At 43.7% G+C, this 19,985-nt stretch overlaps 1 protein-coding gene across 6 annotated transcripts in view; it reads right to left on the bottom strand.

The window, feature by feature from the left end:
- Positions 1–19,985, bottom strand: part of LOC114808660 (ras-responsive element-binding protein 1) — a 205,919-nt gene that overhangs the window by 55,665 nt on the left and 130,269 nt on the right. For all 6 annotated transcript variants that reach the window (XR_005659696.1, XM_039910969.1, XM_039910971.1 and 3 more), the window contains 2 exons: positions 13,617–13,758; positions 11,535–11,671 (listed from right to left, as the gene is read on the bottom strand). Coding sequence is in view for 5 of the 6 variants with exons in the window: in XM_039910969.1 (XP_039766903.1) it covers positions 11,535–11,671; positions 13,617–13,758 (279 nt within the window). In the remaining variant the exon portion in view is untranslated. The remainder of the gene's footprint in view (positions 1–11,534; positions 11,672–13,616; positions 13,759–19,985) is intronic.

Genomic DNA, 19,985 nt, shown 5'->3' with positions numbered 1-19,985 from the left:
CCCCTATCTCTCACCCCCAATGATCTGACCACCTATTTCATCACAAAAATCAACACAATCAGGTCTGAGCTCCCCAAAGTCACCCCTCCCCCTCTTGCTTCACCCCCCCAACCCTCTCCCCTACTTTCCCATCCTTCCCTGCAGAATCTTCAGAGGAGATCTCCTCCTTCCTCAAAAGTGCCACCCCCTCCACCTGTGCCTCGGACACCATTCCCGCTCACCTTATAAAAACCAACGCCTCTGCCCTCCTCCCCTCCTTAACTTCTACCTTTAACCACTCAATCTCCAATGGCTCCTTCCCCTCTGCCTTTAAACATGCCCTTGTCACCCCATCCTAAAAAAAAACCCTCCCTCGACCCCACTTCCCCTTCCAGTTATCGCCCTATCTCCCTACTACCCATCCTTTCCAAAATCCTAGAACGAGTCATCTACACTCGCTGCTTAGAATTCCTTAACTCCCATTCTCTCCTGGACCCCCTCCAATCTGGCTTCTGTCCCCTCCACTCTACCGAGACTGTTCTCTCTAAGGTCACCCATGACCTCCTTCTTGACAAATCCAATGGCTCCTACTCTATTCTAATCCTCCTTGACCTCTCAGCTGCCTTTGACACTGTCGTCCATCCCCTTCTCCTCCACACCTTATCTCACCTTGGCTTCACGGAGTCTGTCCTCTCCTGGTTCTCCTCTTATCTCTCTGGCCAGTCATTCTCGGTCTCCTTCGCAGGCTCCTCCTCCCCCTCCCATCCTCTAACTGTTGGAGTTCCTCAAGGGTCAGTTCTTGGCCCTCTTCTGTTCTCCATGTACACTCACTCCCTTGGTGAACTCATTCGCTCTCACAGCTTCAACTACCATCTCTACGCAGATGACACACAGATCTACATCTCTGCCTCTGTCCTCTCCCTCTCCCTTCGAGCTCGCATCTCCTCCTGCCTCCAGGGTGTCTCCATCTGGATGTCTGACTGCCACCTAAAACTCAACATGACCAAAACTGAGCTCCTCATCCCCTCCCAAGCCCAGTCCTCTCCCAGACTTCCCTATCACCGTGGATGGTGCGACCATCCTTCCCGTCTCTCAGGCTCGTAACCTCGGTGTCATCTTTGACTCGTCTCTCTCGTTCACCTCACACGACTGATCTGTTACCAAGACCTGCCGGTTTCACCTTTATAATACCGCCAAAATCCGCCCTTTCCTCTCCACCCAAACAGCTACCTTACTGCTACAGGCTCTCGTAATATCCCTGCTAGACTACTGTGTCAGCCTTCTCTCTGATCTCCCTTCCTCCTAACTCTGCCCGCTCCAGTCTATTCTTCACTCTGCTGCCCGGCTCATCTTCCTGCAGAAATGCTCCGGGCATGTCACTCCCCTTCGTAAAAACCTCCAGTGGTTGCCTATCAACCTCCACACAAAACAAAAACTTCTCACTCTAGGCTTCAAGGCTCTCCATCACCTTGCCCCTTCCTACCTCTCCTCCCTTCTCTCTTTCTACTGCCCACCCCACACGCTCCGCTCCTCTGCTGCCCACTTCCTCACTGTCCCTCAGTCTCGCCTATCCCGCCGACGACCCCTGGGCCACGTCCTCCCGCGGTCCTGGAATGCCCTCCCTCCTCACCTCTGACAATCTAATTATCTTCCCCTTTTCAAATTCCTACTTAAAGCTCACCTCCTCCAAGAGGCCTTCCCAGACTGAGCTCCCCCCTTTTACCTCTGTTTCCTCTACTCCCCCTTCACCTCTCTGCAGCTAAGCCCTCTTCTCCCCCGTTTCCTTCTGCTCCTCCCCCTCTCCCGTCCCATCCCCTCAGCACTGTACTTGTCCGCTCAACTGTATAAATCTTCATCACCCTATTTATTTTGTTTAATGAGATGTACATTACCCTGATTCTACCTATGTGCCATTGTTTAAATGAGAAGTTCTTCCCCTTGACTCTATTTATTGCCATTGTTCTTGTCTCCCCTGTTAGACTGTAAGCCCATCAAAGGGCAGGGACTGTCTCTATCTGTTGCCAATTTGTACTTTCCAAGTGCTTAGTACAGTACTCTGCATATAGTAAGCGAGTCAATAGACACTTTCCCTGTCCATTTGGAGCTTACAGTGTAGGGACGGAACAGACGTTAATAATAATAAATTGCAAATATGTACACAAGTGCTGTGGGTGATTAAAGTAAGCAATCCAAGTGCAAGGGCAAGCCAGAAAGGAGTGGGAGAAGAGTAAATGAGGGCTTAGTCAGGGATTGCCTCTGGGAGGCCTTGTACTTGTAATAAGGCTCGGGGAGAGGTGGAGAGAGTGATTGTCTGTCAGGTATGAAGAGGGAGTGCATTCCAAACCAGAGGCTGGACATAGGTGAGAGACTGGTGGCAAAATAAACAAGAACTAGAACTAGGCATAGTGAGTAGGCTGGCAATACAGAAGTGAAGCTTGCAGGCTGGATTGTGGTGGAAATCAGAGAAGTAAGGTAGGAGGGTGTTAAGGTGGTTGAATAAAGTAAAAGTAAAAATAAATTACCCATCTCATTTTTTGGGATGTGGGAAGGAAGGAGTACAGGAAACATAATGCTTTCTTGACTGTAAGGTCATTGTGGGCAAGCAAAGTGTCTACCAACTCTGTTATACAGTGTTCTCCCAAGTACTTAATACAGTAAGTACTCTGCACCCAGGAAGTGCTCAATAAATACCACTGATAAAAACTACTCTGAAAGATGGAATTTACTTGCAGTTGGGTAATCATTTATAAGAACTTTCGACAAATATGACCCCAAAATCCAGGCATATGAAGAAGGCTATATGTATAGAAACAATCAATGAATGGTATTAACTGACTGTGTGCAAAGCATTGTAGTAAACACTTTGGAAAGTATTAAAAGAGGGAGTTTAGCAGGTGCTGGCTACCAACCTCATCTTTATTTCTCCACTTGCCTGCTGCATGACCTTGGGCAAGTTACTTAATTTCTCTGAGCCTCAGTTTCCTCTTCTATAAGATGGGGAAGAGATACTTCTTCCTTCTTCAGACTGTAAGCCCCATGGGGGACAAACTGCTCATCTACTCCAGCACTTAGTATAGTACTTGGTAACTGTTTACAAATACCACAATTTTCATTATTATTCTCCCCATTGCTCTCTGTTTAGTTACTCAAATAGCCATCTCATACTTGAGGCTTCCTCTCTTCCATCCTCTTGATCCTGTTCAGTTGTCTTGGCCCAGAAGTTGCACCACAGTGTGATCTCTTTTTCTGCATTTTCACAGCAGCACAGTAAGGAAGAATTATCAACAAGTTCTCACCCAAATCTAACCATCACTAAACAAATTCACTGTAAATCCTCTCATCAGACAACAGTTTTTCATTCTTCACACTTTTCAGCCAAGTAATGCTAATGGGAAAACCTAAAATTACCTATCCCGCTCCCTTCTCTCCTCCTACAGACCAGAATGCCCACTCTGCTCCTCTGTTGCTAACCTCCTCACTGTGCCTTGTTCCAGCCTGTTCCGCCATCGATCCCTGGCCCACGTCCTACCTCTAATGCCCTTCCCCCGACACATGCCAAACTAACTCTCTTCCCCTCTTCAAAGGCCTACTGAGAGCTCACCTCCTCCAGGAAGCCTTCCCAGACTGAGCCCTCCTTTTCCCTCTGCTCTTCCTTCCCTCCTCATTGCCCCTTGCTCTACAGCAGAATTTCCCTCTACTCTACCCCCTTCTACAGCACTTGTACATATCTATACATATTTATTGTTGCATAACCCTGTCTACTTGTTTTGTTTTGTTGTCTGTCACCTCCTTCTAGTCTGTGAGCCCATTGCTGGGTAGGGATTGTCTCTATCTGCTGCCAAACTGAACTTTCCAAGCGCTACGTATATTCCTCTGCACACAGTAAGTGATCACTAAATATGAATGAATGAAAAAGAAATGTAAAAATAAATTCTATATTAACTGGATTAAAATGATCTAATCCTTGTGCAAATGTGTTTTAAATTCAAGAACAAATGGGAATTCTTGCCTGCATAATTGGCAACTAATATTGGATTTTGTAAGATTTTTCCTGATAAATCTCACATTGCTATGGGTTTGGGCACAACGAGTTCTTCCGACATCACACTGTGATTTTTCCAGACATATGTAGTTGGAGGAACATTCCCTAATTCTACAGAAAATACTGGGTCTGTAATGCACTGGGAATTCACATATGGGATAACAGACTGTACTTGATTTAGGAAATGGGGAAACTGGTCACCTATACTCCCGGGGGAATTGGTCAGGGTTGTTGTCTGGTTACCTCTGGAAATCATCCTTCCTAAAAACCCTCTGCAGCAAGATATGGGTCTGGGTAGGCCTATTAGTGACGTAGCCTTTTCCAGCAGAAGTCAAGCCCCACCCAACTAAACAACAGTTACTAGACCTTCTAGGAAAGAGGCCATGTTGCCCTTCTCACACAAGAGGTATGAAACAACCTGCCCATATCTAGCAAATAAATCACTAGTCAGGGTCTGGCTTCCAGGAAGCTCAACAGGATAAATGAGTGCTATGTTAACCTGGGGTGATTTCAATGAAGAGACTGAAGGAGAACCTCCACCAATTACCTCATCCAATTTGAGATTCTCTTTGCCTCTCATTAATCTCATCCTATCTTTCCCCCCTCCTCCTGACCCCGCCCCATACGTCAAAGTCAAAATGAATTTGCTCTTTCATTCTGATGTAAGCAACACTGGATTCCATGCACTCAATGGGTAAAGTGGCCAATGTTAACACCTGTCAACTTTGATCTCCTCCTGTCTTTACCCATTGTAGTGGGCAATTCAAACAGCCCAAAACAGCTTAAAAGGATGCTGCAAGAGGAAGAGGGAAGAGCAGAATTTACAGTAATAGGCTGAATTCAGTACTTATCTTGCATCTACTTCAGTGGAACATAGAGAGCTTACAGATTTTCACTTTAGGTAACAACTGATCCTCACAACATTCCATGGAACTCAGGAGGAGGAAGGGGACTGGACACTAGACTAGTTGGGGAGTCAGATTACTGAGCTCACTTGACTGTAAAACAAGCACCCTGAACAATGGTTTCAATTTCCCTGTCTGCAAAAATTAGTTGCCTACTCTTCCAGATTATAACCCTTTCAACTCCCTGGATGAAAAAAGGTGTTTCTTAAAGTACTAAAATTGGTGCTAACTAGTAACATAGCATCTTGATATTGAGAAAAGATTCATTCATTCATTCAATAGTAGTTATTGAGCGCTTACTATGTGCAGAGCACTGTACTAAGCGCTTGGGATGAACAAGTCGGCAACAGATAGAGACAGTCCCTGCCGTCTGACGGGCTTACAGTCTAATCGGGGGAGACGGACAGACAAGAACAATGGCAATAAATAGAGTCAAGGGGAAGAACATCTCGTAAAAACAATGGCAACTAAATAGAATCAAGGCGATGTACAATTCATTAACAAAATAAATAGGGTAATGAAAATATATACAGTTGAGCGGACGAGTACAGTGCTGTGGGGATGGGAAGGGAGAGGTGGAGGAGCAGAGGGAAAAGGGGAAAAAGAGGGTTTAGCTGCGGAGAGGTAAAGGGGGGATGGCAGAGGGAGTAGAGGGAGACGAGGAGCTCAGTCTCACCTCTTGGAGGAGGTGAGTTTTAAGTAGGGTTTTGAAGAGGGAAAGAGAATCAGTTTGGCGGAGGTGAGGAGGGAGGGCGTTCCAGGACCGCGGGAGGATGTGACCCAGGGGTTGACGGCGGGATAGGCGAGACCAAGGGATGGTGAGGAGGTGGGCGGCAGAGGAGCGGAGCGTGCGGGGTGGGCGGTAGAAAGAGAGAAGGGAAGAGAGGTAGGAAGGGGCAAGGTGATGGAGAGCCTTGAAGCCTATGAATGCATAATCATGCCCTTAAAATAATCAGTTATGGATATAAACTAATGCACTGCCATTTTAAGGGTCTTAAAAAATAGAGGAAGATTTGTCCAGATGTGTGCCTTTGACAACTCATTAGAAAGAACTCTGAAATGCAACAGGTTACAATAAAAACCATTCACCTAGGACACTTCTGGAGTATTTAGGTAGGTTCTTAGTCAGTGGGGCCCCTGTCACTAGGTTATTTGTATCTAAACCAGGTATGTCCTTCTCACTCCTTTTTTAATCTGGGGAGAAGACTGAAATACTCAAGTTGGAGTGGAATTTCATGCAGGATCAGGAAGATAGAGGAGCTGTGGTCAGATGTGGGTGAAAGTTGTAAGAAATAAAGTTTACAAACATATTGCTTTTGGTAGTAACAGGCCTTTGATTTTAACACACAGTGGGGCAGTGCTCATTTCATAGCTAACTTTCAAATTCTAAATTGTGAATAATGTTATTAACTGTTACAGGAATAGGAGACAGAAAGGTGAATAGAGACACTAGTGGCAAATACAAATTATTTCCCATTAAGACAAATATTATATTGCTCTGCAAAAAGTACTACTGCAATTCTGGGTATGCAGGTGTCCCTTAATCCAGGGATTACATTTAATCAATCTACCAATCAATCAATCATTCATCTATTCATTCACTCATTCTTATTGAGAGCTTACTGTGTGCAGAGCACCATACTATGTACTTGGGAGAGTACAATACAACAATGAACAGACGTATTCACTGCCCACAACAAGCTTACAGTCTTCATTACAGCTTTACATCATAAAATTGCAAAAAATTAAACTGGAATGCATGCTGTCAATTTAGGTTGAGTTCTCATGATCTGTCCACGTCTATGTCTAGGACTACAGCTTGCTTGCTCTAAAAATAATAGTAATAATTATGGTATTTGTGATGCACTTATTTTGACCCAAGCACTGCACCTAAGGGCTAGGGTAGATACAAGATTATCAAAGCACTGACTCTTAAAAGGGGCCTCCTGGATTAACAGGGACAGATGCGTAAAGCAGTCTCTTCCCACACGGGGGTAGGGCAGACGGGGAAGAGAGATGTGTGGGTTTACAAGGCCTCTCTGATGATGCCTATGAAATATACCTCCAAAAGAGATCCCAAAAAGCTCAGAGTTGCATACGGTGGTTAATAACTGTGGTTAAGCGCTCACTCTGTGCCAAACCCTGTACCTAGTGCTGGAGTAGATGCCAGATAATCAGATTGGGCACAACCTCCAACTCACATGGGGCTCACAGTATAAGGGCGAGGGAGAACAGACAGTGAATCTCCACTTTACACATGAGAAAAGTGAGACAAGGAAAAGATAAGTGACTTGCCTGCGATCTCAGAGCAGGCAGGTAGTGGAGCTGTTTAGAAACCAGGTTAAGTGCTCTTTTTACTAGGCTTCAAGTCAACATGACTGCTATTTCCTTTTGTTGGAGGAAAAAATAATCCCAGTCCACTTCCTCCATCCATTGATTCGAACAAGAAATGAGCAGTTCCAGTAGAAAGACAATCAGTGTGACCCTTCCTGTGGGCAATGGGCATAGAAGCATGAGTAACGAGTCTTGTGTTCTGTCTATTTCTGCCTCCAGCACTGACTCACTTGGGCAAGACGTGAACCTTGTCTAGATCCCAAGTTCCCCGTCAGGAGACGGGAAAGTCAAAATGTCCACAAATATTTACTTTACTCTCAAGAATGAGGCAAGCAATGACGAGCTGAGTGATGAGTGTTGGCATCTTGAGCTTTTGGAATGAAGAGTTCCAAGTTAGTTAAGAACTACTAAAGTCCCAGTGAAAAATAGTAAAGGCATACAATTTTACTACTGGGAAGGGGAGGTGCACACTTATGTCCCTTAACATTTTTTACAAATCAAGTTTTTGGATGGAGGATGACAATGCTAATGGCATTAAGGCTTATGATCAAATCATCAATCAATCAATCCATCAATGATAGTTACTGAGAGCTTTATGTGTGCAGAGCACTGTACTAAGTGCTTGGGAGAGTACAATATAACAGAGTTGGTAGCCATCTTCCCTGCCCACAATGAACTTACAGTTTAGAGGAGGAGACAGACATTAAGATGAAGTACGGACAGATGCCTAAGTACTGTGGGGCAGAGGGAGAAATGAATAAAGGGTGCAAATGCAAGTATAAGGATGAAAAGGAAACAAGGACCTGGTCAGAGAAGGCCGCTAAGAGCTTCCCAGAGCTGAAACCCCACACACCTTTACAAATAAAAGAGCAAGCCTGTATCTCTGTGATCAGAAACACGGTTTACGGAGAAAACAGCCCACTAAGGGACCTGGAGGGAGGATGGTCATGGTGCCCCTGGTGGTGCTAGGAGTGAGGCCCCAAGAGGCACTGGCAGTGGATGCCTTGTGTGGCACCGGAGGGGACAAACATATCCCAGGAACTCTCCTCCTAAAGCTTCCAGCCAATGTTCTCCCCTCCCCTGGGCACCTCTGAAGTCCAGAAGAGGCCAGAAGGAACTGGCTTCGTAGAGAGAAAGGAGAACATTTCCTTGCAGAGAGTCTCCAAAGAGACAGCCATACCCCTACTTCTTCCCCGGAGACCTGTCCATCTTGGGATCAGAATGTTATACCCAGGGTCCTTGCAGAGAAGAGGTTTGGGATATAGTGGGCCTACTTCTGATCTATTCTGCCCAGTCTTTATCAAGAAGATGTCACATCTTAACTGCTCACAAAACCTGATGTATGAAATACTAATCAAGCAAATGGAAGGGCCCCAAATTTTACACATCCAGAAGGTTGTCTGCTATGAAAGTGGTACCCATTTGTAAATTTTTAAATTCACAGAATGGAGCTACAAGTTAGGTTAATCTCTTTGACCTTTCCCTCATAATTTGTTTTAGAATTATATCAGTGAGAGGAAGGCTTAATATATTTTAAAAATGCTTTAGGGATTAAAAACACAAGCAAACATAAACTCAAGTACAGACAAAAGCCCAGATAAATTCAATTCTTAAGTGATAATCTACAGAGTGAGATTAATACTATCACTGAGAGTATTACTGGAGAAGCAGCGTGGCTCAGTGGAAAGAGCACGGGCTTTGGAGTCAGGGCTCATGAGTTCGAATCCCAGCTCTGCCACTTGTCGGCTCTGTGACTGTGGGCAAGTCACTTAACTTCTCTGTGCCTCAGTTCCCTCATCTGTAAAATGGGGATGAAAACTGTGAGCCCCACGTGGGACAACCTGATTCCCCTATGTCTACCCCAGCGCTTAGAACAGTGCTCGGCACATAGTAAGCGCTTAACAAATACCAACATTACTATTATTATTATTATTACTGGAGGTCGTAATAACAATATTTGTCTCTCACTCTGCCTAGTGCCTGCATTCTGAGAAATGGAAGTTTAAAGCAAACTCACTTTAACACACAAAAGGGCAAAAGGGAGATTAAGCATGAAATCATTTCAGCCCATAAATAAAACAGTTCCGCTAAAGTAAACACACAAACACACACACACGAATGCAATCGCACACATATCCTTTGTGTTGGTGGGCAAGGGAGGTCTCATGCTGTCTATGCAAGATGCCCAAGCAAGGTAAACAGACTGAGAGCAGACATTATATATCAGTCAGTCTTGAAGTTATATAGAAAGTTTATATATCCCCTTGGGAGGATAAGTAAATACTCTATTATGACAGAACTATGAACTTTATTTGAGATCAACAACAACAATAACAAAAAACATTTAAATATTTCTTGGACAGCCAAGAGTGTTGGATTAGATCTTAACTGAGGAAATTGAGAGGCTAAATTGTACCACTCCATGCTCTGTTTATATGAGAAACTGAAGTTGATGAAGGCTGAATTTTAACAGAAAAATTCTACAAAAAGCAAACTTTCAATGTATTTCTAATTATGATAATAATAAATAATAATAATACTGTCACTTTTTTTAGATTTTTCTTCCATATTTCTTTTAAATTTTATGCCAATATTCCTTTTAGGCATCTGTCACAATGTTATTTTCCAACCACTTTAGAGCATTAAATGAGAGTTTCGAAACTCTCCATCATCTTGGCCCCTCTTACCTCACCTCCCTTCTCTCCTTCTACAGCCCACCCCATACACTCTGCTCCTCTGCCACTAACCTCAGCTAACCCAGCTTTCGTCCTACTTCTGACATGGAATGCCCTCCCTCCTCAAATCCGCCAAACTCTCTTCCCCTCTTCAAAGCCCTACTGAGAGCTCACCTCCTCCAGGAAGCCTTCTCAGACTGAGCCCTCCCTTTCCCTCTGTCCCTCCTCCCCTCCCCATTCCCCCTTCTCCCTCCCTCTGCTCTTCCCTTTTCCCCTCCCCACAGCACTGTGCATATTTGTATATTATTTAGTACTCTACCTATTTTCATTCATTCATTAAATAGTATTTATTGATCACTTACTATGTGCAGAGCACTGTACTAAGCGCTTGGAATGTACAAATTGGTAACAGATAGAGACAGTCTCTGCTCTTTGATTGGCTTACAGTCTACTCAGGGGAGACAGACAAGAACAACAGCAATAAATAGAATCAAGGGAATGAACATCTCATTAAAACAATAGCAAATAAATAGAATCAAAATGATGTACATCTTATTAACAAAATAAATAGGGTAATGAAAATATATACAATTGAGCTAACGAGCACAGTGCTGAGGGGAGGGGAAGGGAGGAGGGAGGAGCAGAAGGAAAGGGGGGAAAAGAGGGCTTGGCTGAGGGGAGGTAAAGGGAGGGAAGAGGGGGACCAGAGGGAAAAGAGGGAGCTCAGTCTGGGAAGGCCTCTTGGAGGAGGTGAGCTCTCAGTAGGGCTTTGAAGAGGGGAAGAGTTAGTTTGGCGGAGGTGAGGAGGGAGGGCATTCCAGGACAGAGAGAGGACGTGATCCAGGGGTTGACGGTGGGACAGGCAACAACGAGGGGACGGTGAGGAGGTGGGAGGCAGAGGAGCGGAGCCTATGGGGTGGGTGGTAGAAAAAGAGAAGGGAGGAGGGGTAGGTGGGGGCAAGGTGATGGAGAGCCTTGAAACCTAGAATGAGAAGTTTCTATTTCGTGTGGAGGTTAACAGGCAACCACTGGAGGTTTTTAAGAAGGGGAGTGACATGCACAGAGCATTTCTGCAGGAAGATGAGCCGGGCAGTGGAGTGAAGAACTGACTGGAGCAGGGAGAGAGAGGAGGAAGGGAGATCAGAGAGCAGGTTGACACAGTAATCTATATAACTATGACTCTATTTATCTTGATGATATCTATGCCAGACTACTTGTTTTGTTTTGTTCTTTTTTGTTGTCTGTCTCCCCGGTTTAGACTGTGAGCCCGTTGCTGGGCAAGGACTGTTTCTATATGTTGCTGAAATGTACATTCCAACCACTTAGTAAAGTGCTCTGCACATAATAAGCACTCAATAAATACGACTGAATGAATGAATAAATGAAATGATGTTTTTGTTATTATAATAACCATATTTGAATTCTCTGCCAATTTTAGCCCAACTCTTCTCTAAAAGTCCCTAAAGCTAACCTAAATTATTATCATTATGCAGGGCATCTAAACATCATGCAGTTTTTGGATGCAAGATGGAAAGACAAGAAGAACACCATCATCTCTGCCAGGTAAAGGAGCAGCCTATGCCTAGGCCTTTCACTTACCTTAAAGAGTTATCTGGATGGGATTCCATATGAGTCTCCAGTCCATACTTGCATACGAATTCCTTAAAGCACACTGGGCAGTGGAAAACTTCATCGGTTCTCTTTTCAGTTTCACCTGACGGAGAATTGCCTACCACCTTTAAGGAGATTGGGGGGACAAATGGCCAGAATCATGGTAAGAATCAAACCATGAAGTAAATCTTGCAAAACACTCAAATCGACTAAAAAATGTCTTCCATCTAGAAGAAGTCATACAAGTCAGAGGATTTCTGAAAAAGAGAAAGATTTGTGGAGAAGCAACGTGGCTCAGTGGAAAGAGCACGGGCTTTGGAGTCAGGGCTCATGAGTTCGAATCCCAGCTCTGCCAATTGTCGGCTGTGTGACTGTGGGCAAGTCACTTAACTTCTCTGTGCCTCAGTTCCCTCATCTGTAAAATGGGGATTAAGACTGTGAGCCCACGTGGGACAACCTGATTCCCCTATGTCTACCCCAGCGCTTAGAACAGTACTCGGCACATAGTAAGCGCTTAACAAATACCAACATTATTATTATTGAAAAACAGCATATATTATTCAAGGGAGGCAGTACAGTATAGTGGAATAGCACCAGGCTGGAAGCTGGAGGACCAGGGCATGAGTCCAACCTCTGCTACCAGTCTGCAGTGTGAGCATCAGCAAGTTGCTTGATCCCTCCTGACTTCAGTGTCCTCATCTGTAAAATGGGGATACTGAAACCTGCCTTTCTACCTGCTTCCCAGGGTTATTGAAAGGGTAAAGATGAGATGAGTATTGCAGGTGCTTGGGGAAAAACAGAGCTACCCAATACCGAGGCATTTTTATTATTACCACTTTGTAAAAAGATCTGTACCTCTAAAATGTATTATTTCCATCCTTTTACACATCCAAGAACCACCACTTGCAGCCATTTGGTACAAAAGAGAACAAACAAAATGGACATACTTTCTTGGACATCTTCCAATTACATATTTAAATACACAAGATAAATTCACAAATCAATTGTCGGTCAGTCAGTCAGTCACTAAGACATGAGTCAGCCCAATGTATTTATTGAGCACTCACTGTGTGCAGAACACCATACACAGTGCTTGGGAGACTAAAATGCAACAAGAAAATGACAAAATCCCTCCCCACATGAGTTTATAGTCGAGACAGATATTATTAATCTAAATATACTACAGACATATACGTGTTATGGGGCTGGGAGGGGGGATGAACAATGAGAGCAGGTAAGACAGGTGATGCAGAATGGAGTTGGAGAAGAGAAAAGGAGGGTTTAGTTACGGAAGGCCTAGGGGAGGAGATAGGGCTTTGAAGGAGGAGAGAGTAATCGTGAGAGATATAAGGAGGGAGAGTGTTCTAGGCCAGAGACAGGACATGGGTAGGAAGTTGGAAGCAAAACAGACGACATTAAGGTATGTGAGAAAGTTAGCACTAGAGTAGCAAAGTGTGTGGACTGGGTTGTAGTACAAGATAAGTGAAGTGAAGTGATTGAGTGCTTTAAAGCCAACGGTGAGGAGTTTCTGTTTGATGTGGAGGTGGATTGGCTACCATTGGGACGCTCCTGAGGAGAGGAGAAACATCGCCTGAACATTTTTGTACAAAAATTATCTGGGCAAGAGAGTGAAGTATGGAATGGAATGGGGAGAGACAGGAGACTGAGATGTCAGCAAGTGATTGGATAAGTGATTGGATTAACATGGTGGCAGTTTGGAAGCAGAGAAAGGAGTGGATTTTAGCAATGTTGAGATCGAGCCTACAGGATTTAGTGATGGACTGAATATGTGGGTTGAATGAGAAAAAGGAGTCAAGGACAAAGCCAAGGTTACAAGCTTGTGTGACAAGAGGATGGTGGTGCCATCTATAATGAAGATTAAGTCAGGGAGAGGACAGGGTTTGGATGGGAAGATTAGAAGTTCTGTTTTAGACATAAACATTAGCCTTGGATAGAGTACAAATAATAAGTTACAAATAATAAGTTAATTGAAAACCTTCAATCCAAATGTTATGTGTAGGGATAACAGGGAAAAATAGGACAAGAACCAGCTTGTTGTATATCAAAGACCTTTTTTGCAGGTGTCAGTTCTTTCTCAGCTTCAGCCTCTTGACTCAATTTCCTTTTGGAGGTGAGCCGCCTGCGTTTCAAAGGAGACGAGGTAACTGTATTTGCAGTACTGTTAGGATTCTTCTCATGAATCTTCATATGTCTGAAAAAAAAAAGAGTAAAACATTTAGTCCTACAGTTTACACTGAAACTTTCCTTCTGTAGATCTCACCTGTTTCAAACTTAACTCTTCTTATCTTTCTTTCTGCTCTCCTGTTTGGTTTCGGCAGGATATTCTTCACTTCAATTCAGTTTCTTGTAATTGGTTGAATTATATTAATCATGCATCCAATCAGTCAATCATATTTACTGAGTGCTTACTGTATGCAAGGCACTGAACTAAGCACTTGTTACAACAATATAACAGAGTCATTCCCCACACACTGTGGGGAGACCCATGATAATATAAATAAATCATGGATTCGTACATAAGTGCCGTGGGGCTTTGCGATATAGAAGGTAGTGGGAAAAGAGAAAATGATGGCTTAATCAGTAAGGATCTCTTGGAGGAGATGCGCCTTCAGTAAAGCATTGAATGAGGGGAGGGTAATTCTGTTGATTAGGAGAAAGAAGGGTATTTCAGGCCATAGGCAGGATGTAGGCAAGAGGCTAGTGACAAGATAGATGAGACTGAGGCACAGTTAACAGGCTGGACTGCAGTAGGAGAGAAGCGAGGTGAGGTAGGAGGGGTAAGGTAATTGAGTACTTTAAAGAAAGGAGTTTTTGTTTGATGCAGAGGAGAACAGGCAACCACTGGAAGTTCTTGAGGAGGGGGGACACATGGGCTGAACATTTTCTGTAGAAAAATGATCCATGCAGCAGAGTGAAGAATGGACTAGAGTGGGGAGAGACAGGTGGCAGTAATCAAAGTGGAAGAGGATAAGTGCTTGGATTAAGCTGTTAACTGGATGGAGAGGAAAGGATATATTTTAGCGAAGTTGTGAAGGTTGAACAAACAGGATTTAGTATTAGATTGAATATGTGGGTTGAATGAGAAAGGAGTTAAAGTGAATGCCAAGGTTGTGGACTTGTGAGACAGGAAGGATGGTGTTGCTGTCTACAGTTATTGGAAATTAGGTGGAAGACAGGGTTTGGGTGGGAAGATAAGTTCTGTTTTAGACATATCAAGTTCGAGGTAACCAAAGGGCACTCAAGTTGAGATCTCTTGAAGGCAGGAAGAAATATGAGACTGCAGAGAGAGAGAAAATTTAGGGGTGGAGATGGTGTTTTGGGAATCATCTGCATGGTGTTTTGAGAATCATCTGCACAGAGGTGGTACCTGAAGTCAGGTGAGCGAATGCATTCTCTAAGAGAGTGGAATCGATGGAGAATAGGAGACCCAGAATTGAACCTCGAGGGATACCTACAAGTAGAGGTTGGGAGGCAGAGGAGAAGCCTGTGAAAGAGACTGATAATGAGTGGCCAGAGGGATAGGAAGAAAATTTGGAAAGGACAAAGACAGTGAAGTCTAGGTTTAATACTGTTTCCAGAATAAGGGGGTGGTTCACAGTGTTGAAGGTACCTGATAGGCAAAGAGGATTAGGATGGAGTAGAGACCATTGGATTTGGCAAGAGGGATCATTCTGTGGCCTTTGAGAGGGAGGTTTCTGTGGAGTGAAGTGCAAAAAGCCAGATTAGAGGATATCAAGGAGAGAATTGGAGGACAAGAACTCAAGACAGCGAGTGTAGACAGCTCACTCAAGAAGTTCAGAGAGGAATGATAGGAAGGAAATGAGGCAATAGGTGCAGGGACTCTTGGGGTCAAGTGAATTTTTTTATCAATATAATTTAAGATCAATGCTACCAATTTTTTTTAAATATATTTGACTGGGGAAAAGGTCAAGTCACAATCAATCACCTCATAACCCCAAAGCAACATCTACTTTACTACTTGCCCTCGGACAAAGAAAAACAACTGATCTGAAATGCATGTATTTTATTTTTCAAAGAAAGATTGAAAAACTGAATTGAAATAAGAGGGGAAATAATTGGGCTACAACCCAGGTTGCCCAACTCTTAGTCTCATGATCATTCATTCATTCATTCATTATTTATTGAGCGCTAACTATGTGCAGAGCACTGTACTAAGTGCTTGGAGTGTACAATTCGGCAACAGAGACAATTCCTGACCAGTGACGGGCTCACAGTCTAAATGGGGGAGACAGACAGCAAAGCAAAACACAACAAAACAAAACAAAACAAGACATCATCAAGATAAATAGAATCAAGGAGATATACACCTCATTAACAAAATAAATAGTGCCCTCCGAAAGTCAGGGAGAGGACAGTGTTTGGGAGTAACTGTCTGTTGGACATTAGGAGGGAGAGTGTTTCAAGTCAGAGGCAGGATGAGGAGTGAGAGGTAGTTGGCGAGACAGACGAGACTGAGGTACAGTGAGTCGGTTAGCTTAAGGGGGCAAAATGTGTGGGCTGGGTTGCAGTACAAGAGTAGCTAGGAGAGGTAGGATGGGGCATGGTGACTGAATGCTTTAAAGCCAGTGGTGAGGCATTTTTGTTGATGTGAAGGTGGATGGGCAATAACTGGAAGTTCTTGAGGAGTGGCAAAATATAGCTTGAAGGGTTTTTTATAAAAATGATCTAAGCAGCTGAGTGAAATATGGACTGGAGTGGGGAGACACAGGATGCTTGGATGTCAGCAAGAAGGCAGTTACAGTAATCACGGCAGGATAGGATAAATGATTATATTAAAGTGGTAACAGCTTTGATGGAGAGGAAGGGTGAATTTTAGTGATTTGTACAGGTTGAACTGATAGGATTTAACGATGGATTGGACTATTCTGTCTCCCACCCACTAATTGTGGGGACCCTCAAGGTTCAGTTCTGGGTCCCATCTATTCTTCATCTATACTCATTCCCTTTGAAAACTCATTCATTCCCATGGCTTCAAGTACTACCGCTATGCAGATGACGCCCAAATCTACATCACCTCCCATGATCTCTCTCCCTCTCTCCAGGCCCATTTTACTTCCTGCCTTCAAGATATTTCTAATTGGAGGTCCTCGCGTTACCTCAAATTTAACATGTCCAGAACAGAGCTTCTTATCTTCTCACTCAAACCCTGTCTTCTCCCCGACTCTCCCATCACTGTAGATGGCACCACCATCCTTCCCATCTCATAAGCCTGTAACCTTTATGTTATCCTCACTCATTCAAACCACATATCCAATCCATCACCAAATCCTGTCGACCCCACCTCCACAACATCACTAAAATCTGCCCTTTGCTTTCATTACAAACTGCAACCACATTAATACTATCACTCATTGCACCCTGCCTAGATTACTGCATCAGGCTCCTTGCTGACCTCCCACTTTCCTGTCTCTCCTCACTCCAGTCCATACTTCACTCCACTGCCCAGATTATCTTTCTATAAAACGTTTAGGACATATCACCCCCTCCTTAAAAATCTCCAGTGGTTGCCTCTCCACTCCCATATTAAACCAAAACTCCTCACCATTGGCTTTAAAGCATCCCATCATCTTGTCCTCTACTACTTTAGCTCGCTTATCTCCAATAACCCGGCCTCCATACTTCTCTCCTGCCATACTAATCTTCTAACTGTACCTCTCACCCTTGGCCCATGTCCTGCCTCTGGTCTGGAATGCTCTTCCTCCTCAAATCTGACAATTACTTCTCCCCTTCAAAGACTTATTGAAGACACATCTCCTCCACTAAATTCCACTTTTCCTCTTCTCCCACTTTCTTTTATGTCACTCTGCCTTTCTTTCTTTGCTCTTCCTCCCACCCTCCAGCCCACCAATACTTACGTATTTATCTGTAATTTTACTTATTTGTATTGATGTCTGTCTCACCCACTGTAAACTGTGAGTGCGTTGTGGGCAGGGAATGTCACTGTTTATTACTGTACTATACTTTTCCAGTGCTTAGTACAGTGCTCTGCACACAGAAAGAGCTTAGTAAGTATGACTGACTGAATGAACGAATAAGAGAGAGGAGTCAAGGAAAACACCAAGCTTACAGGCTTGTGAAACAGGAAAGATGGTGGTGCCATCTACAGCCATGGGAAAGTTAAGGAGAACAGGGTTTTGGTGAAAAGATAAGAAGAAGTTCTGTTTTAAATGTTAGGCTTGAGGTAATGAGTAGAGATATCTTGAATAGAGAAGCAGCATGGCTCAGTGGAAAGAGCATGGGCTTCGGAGTCAGAGGTCATTGGTTTGAATCCCAGCTCGGCCACTTGGCAGCTGTGTGACTTTGGGCAAGTCACTTAACTTCTCGGTGCCTCAGTTACCTCATCTGTAAAATGGGGATTAAGACTGTGAGCCCCACGTGGGACAACCTGAATGTCCTGTGTCTACCCCAGTGCTTAGAACAGTGCTCGGCACATAGTAAGCACTTAACAAATACCAACATTATTAAGTCAGGAGGAAATGTGAGACTGCGGAGATGGAGAGAGGTATCACATTTGGACATGTAGATTTGGGAATCATTAGCATAAAGGTGTAGATGGAAAATACATGGAAAACAGTTAGGGGGCGGTAGGCAGAGAAGGATCCTGTGAAGAATCTGAGAATGAGTGGTCAGGAAGGTAGTGTCAGTGAAACTGAGACTGGATACTGTTTCTAGGAAAAAGGAGTGGTTGGCAATGTTGATGGCAGCTGAGAGGTCAAGGTGGATTAGAATGGAATAGAGGCCACTGGATTTGGCAGATCTAGCTCTGTATTTCAGTTCTTTACCCCATTAAACAGTAAACCCACAAAGAACTGGGTGACACCATATCTTCTCTGTCTGTTGCCACTTAAGTCTAAAACAGTGCTGTGCCCACAGTAGGCACATAATTTGTTTGAAGGTACCACACAGAGGTGGTAGCTGAAGTCAGTGGGGCAGAGGAGCTCCTGAAAGGAGCAAGTGTAAAGTGAGAAGAGAAGGGACCTAGAGTTTAGATGGGGTGAGGTATAAGAAAAGCTGGCAAATCAGACTGAGGAGTGGAGAAACAGGAGAGGATTGTGCTGGTAAAACCATGGACAGATATAGACAGGTGTTCCAGGAAAAGGATGGGAGTGCCTACTGAAAACAGACTTCATGGCTGGCCTCCATATCTTCTCTTCCAATGTAACAGATATCTTAATACAAACAGAAGGTCAAATTTCTGAAGATACTCAGGTCTTCCTAAACCTTATCTTCTTAATCCTCAGTGGTACTAAAACTATGGGCCCCACTCTATGAGTCTCAGATTTAGCATTATTACGAGGACCTGGGAGTGACTCATTTTTCAGCATATTACTCCACAGATTGCAAGACTGGATTATTTCATTAACACCAACAGGTTCAAACAAGTTTTAATTGATATGACTGAACTCTCATCTTCACCTGATTTTTCACCTCTGTTCTTCATGAGAAGGAGCATGGTCTAGTGGATAGAGCATGGACCTGGAGTCAGAAGGACTTGGATTCTAATTCTGGCTCCATCACCTGTCTGCTCTGTAATCTTGGGTAAATCACTTTACTTCTCTGGACCTCAGTTACCTCATATGTAAAATGGGGAATAAGAATGTGAGCCCCTGTGGTACAGGGACTATGTCTAATCTGATTAACTTGAATCTATCCCAGCAATTAGAATAGTGCTTGACGCGTAATTAGCACTTAACAAGTACCATTATTATTACTATTAGCATTATTCTTATTTCTAGCAAAGCTTGCAAGGAAGAAACTATCCCAACTGTACGACCTGAAATGAAAAACAGAAAAGACAAACCCCTGGTTGAGAGCATAGAGAGAGCAGAAGAAAAGGGGGAGAGGTACATATCAACTCTGGGGACCTGCCCATAATCAAACACGTAAAACAGACTCAAGGAAGACCTAGGGAGGCGGCACCTGCCCGACAATAATACATATATCTGGTCTGTCTCCCTCACTAGAGGGTAAGCTCCTTGAGGGAAGAAATCACATCTAGTTTGTGTCTACCAATGCTGTGTATTTTATTTTCCTAAATGTTTAGTATACTGTGTGCGATGCAAACAGTTAAGCACTCAATCAATCCTCACTGATTGCTTTTTCCACTGCATTCTCCTAAGAATTTTCTACACTACTCTCCACATACTTGCGCTCAAGTAATAGAACTGATCAATTAGGCAAATTCTCTCATAAGCTAAAATGGCTAAGGTGCTCTTCGAAAAGTTATATTTTGAAACAAACATTACTCCATGATCAACAAAAAGGTAAAACCTTCTTCCTTTTGGATCTTTTTCTTTCAACGGAGGGCACTTATTCAGATCAGTTAATGCAGCTGGGAGCCAGTACATTTGCTCTGAAAGCAAGAACTGCAGAGAGGGGGAGGGGAGCAAAGGGGAA

The sequence above is a fragment of the Ornithorhynchus anatinus genome, chromosome Y2 (genome assembly GCF_004115215.2).
Source record: "Ornithorhynchus anatinus isolate Pmale09 chromosome Y2, mOrnAna1.pri.v4, whole genome shotgun sequence".
Taxonomy (NCBI): Eukaryota; Metazoa; Chordata; class Mammalia; order Monotremata; family Ornithorhynchidae; genus Ornithorhynchus; species Ornithorhynchus anatinus.
This window is presented reverse-complemented; position numbering and strand designations above follow the sequence as displayed.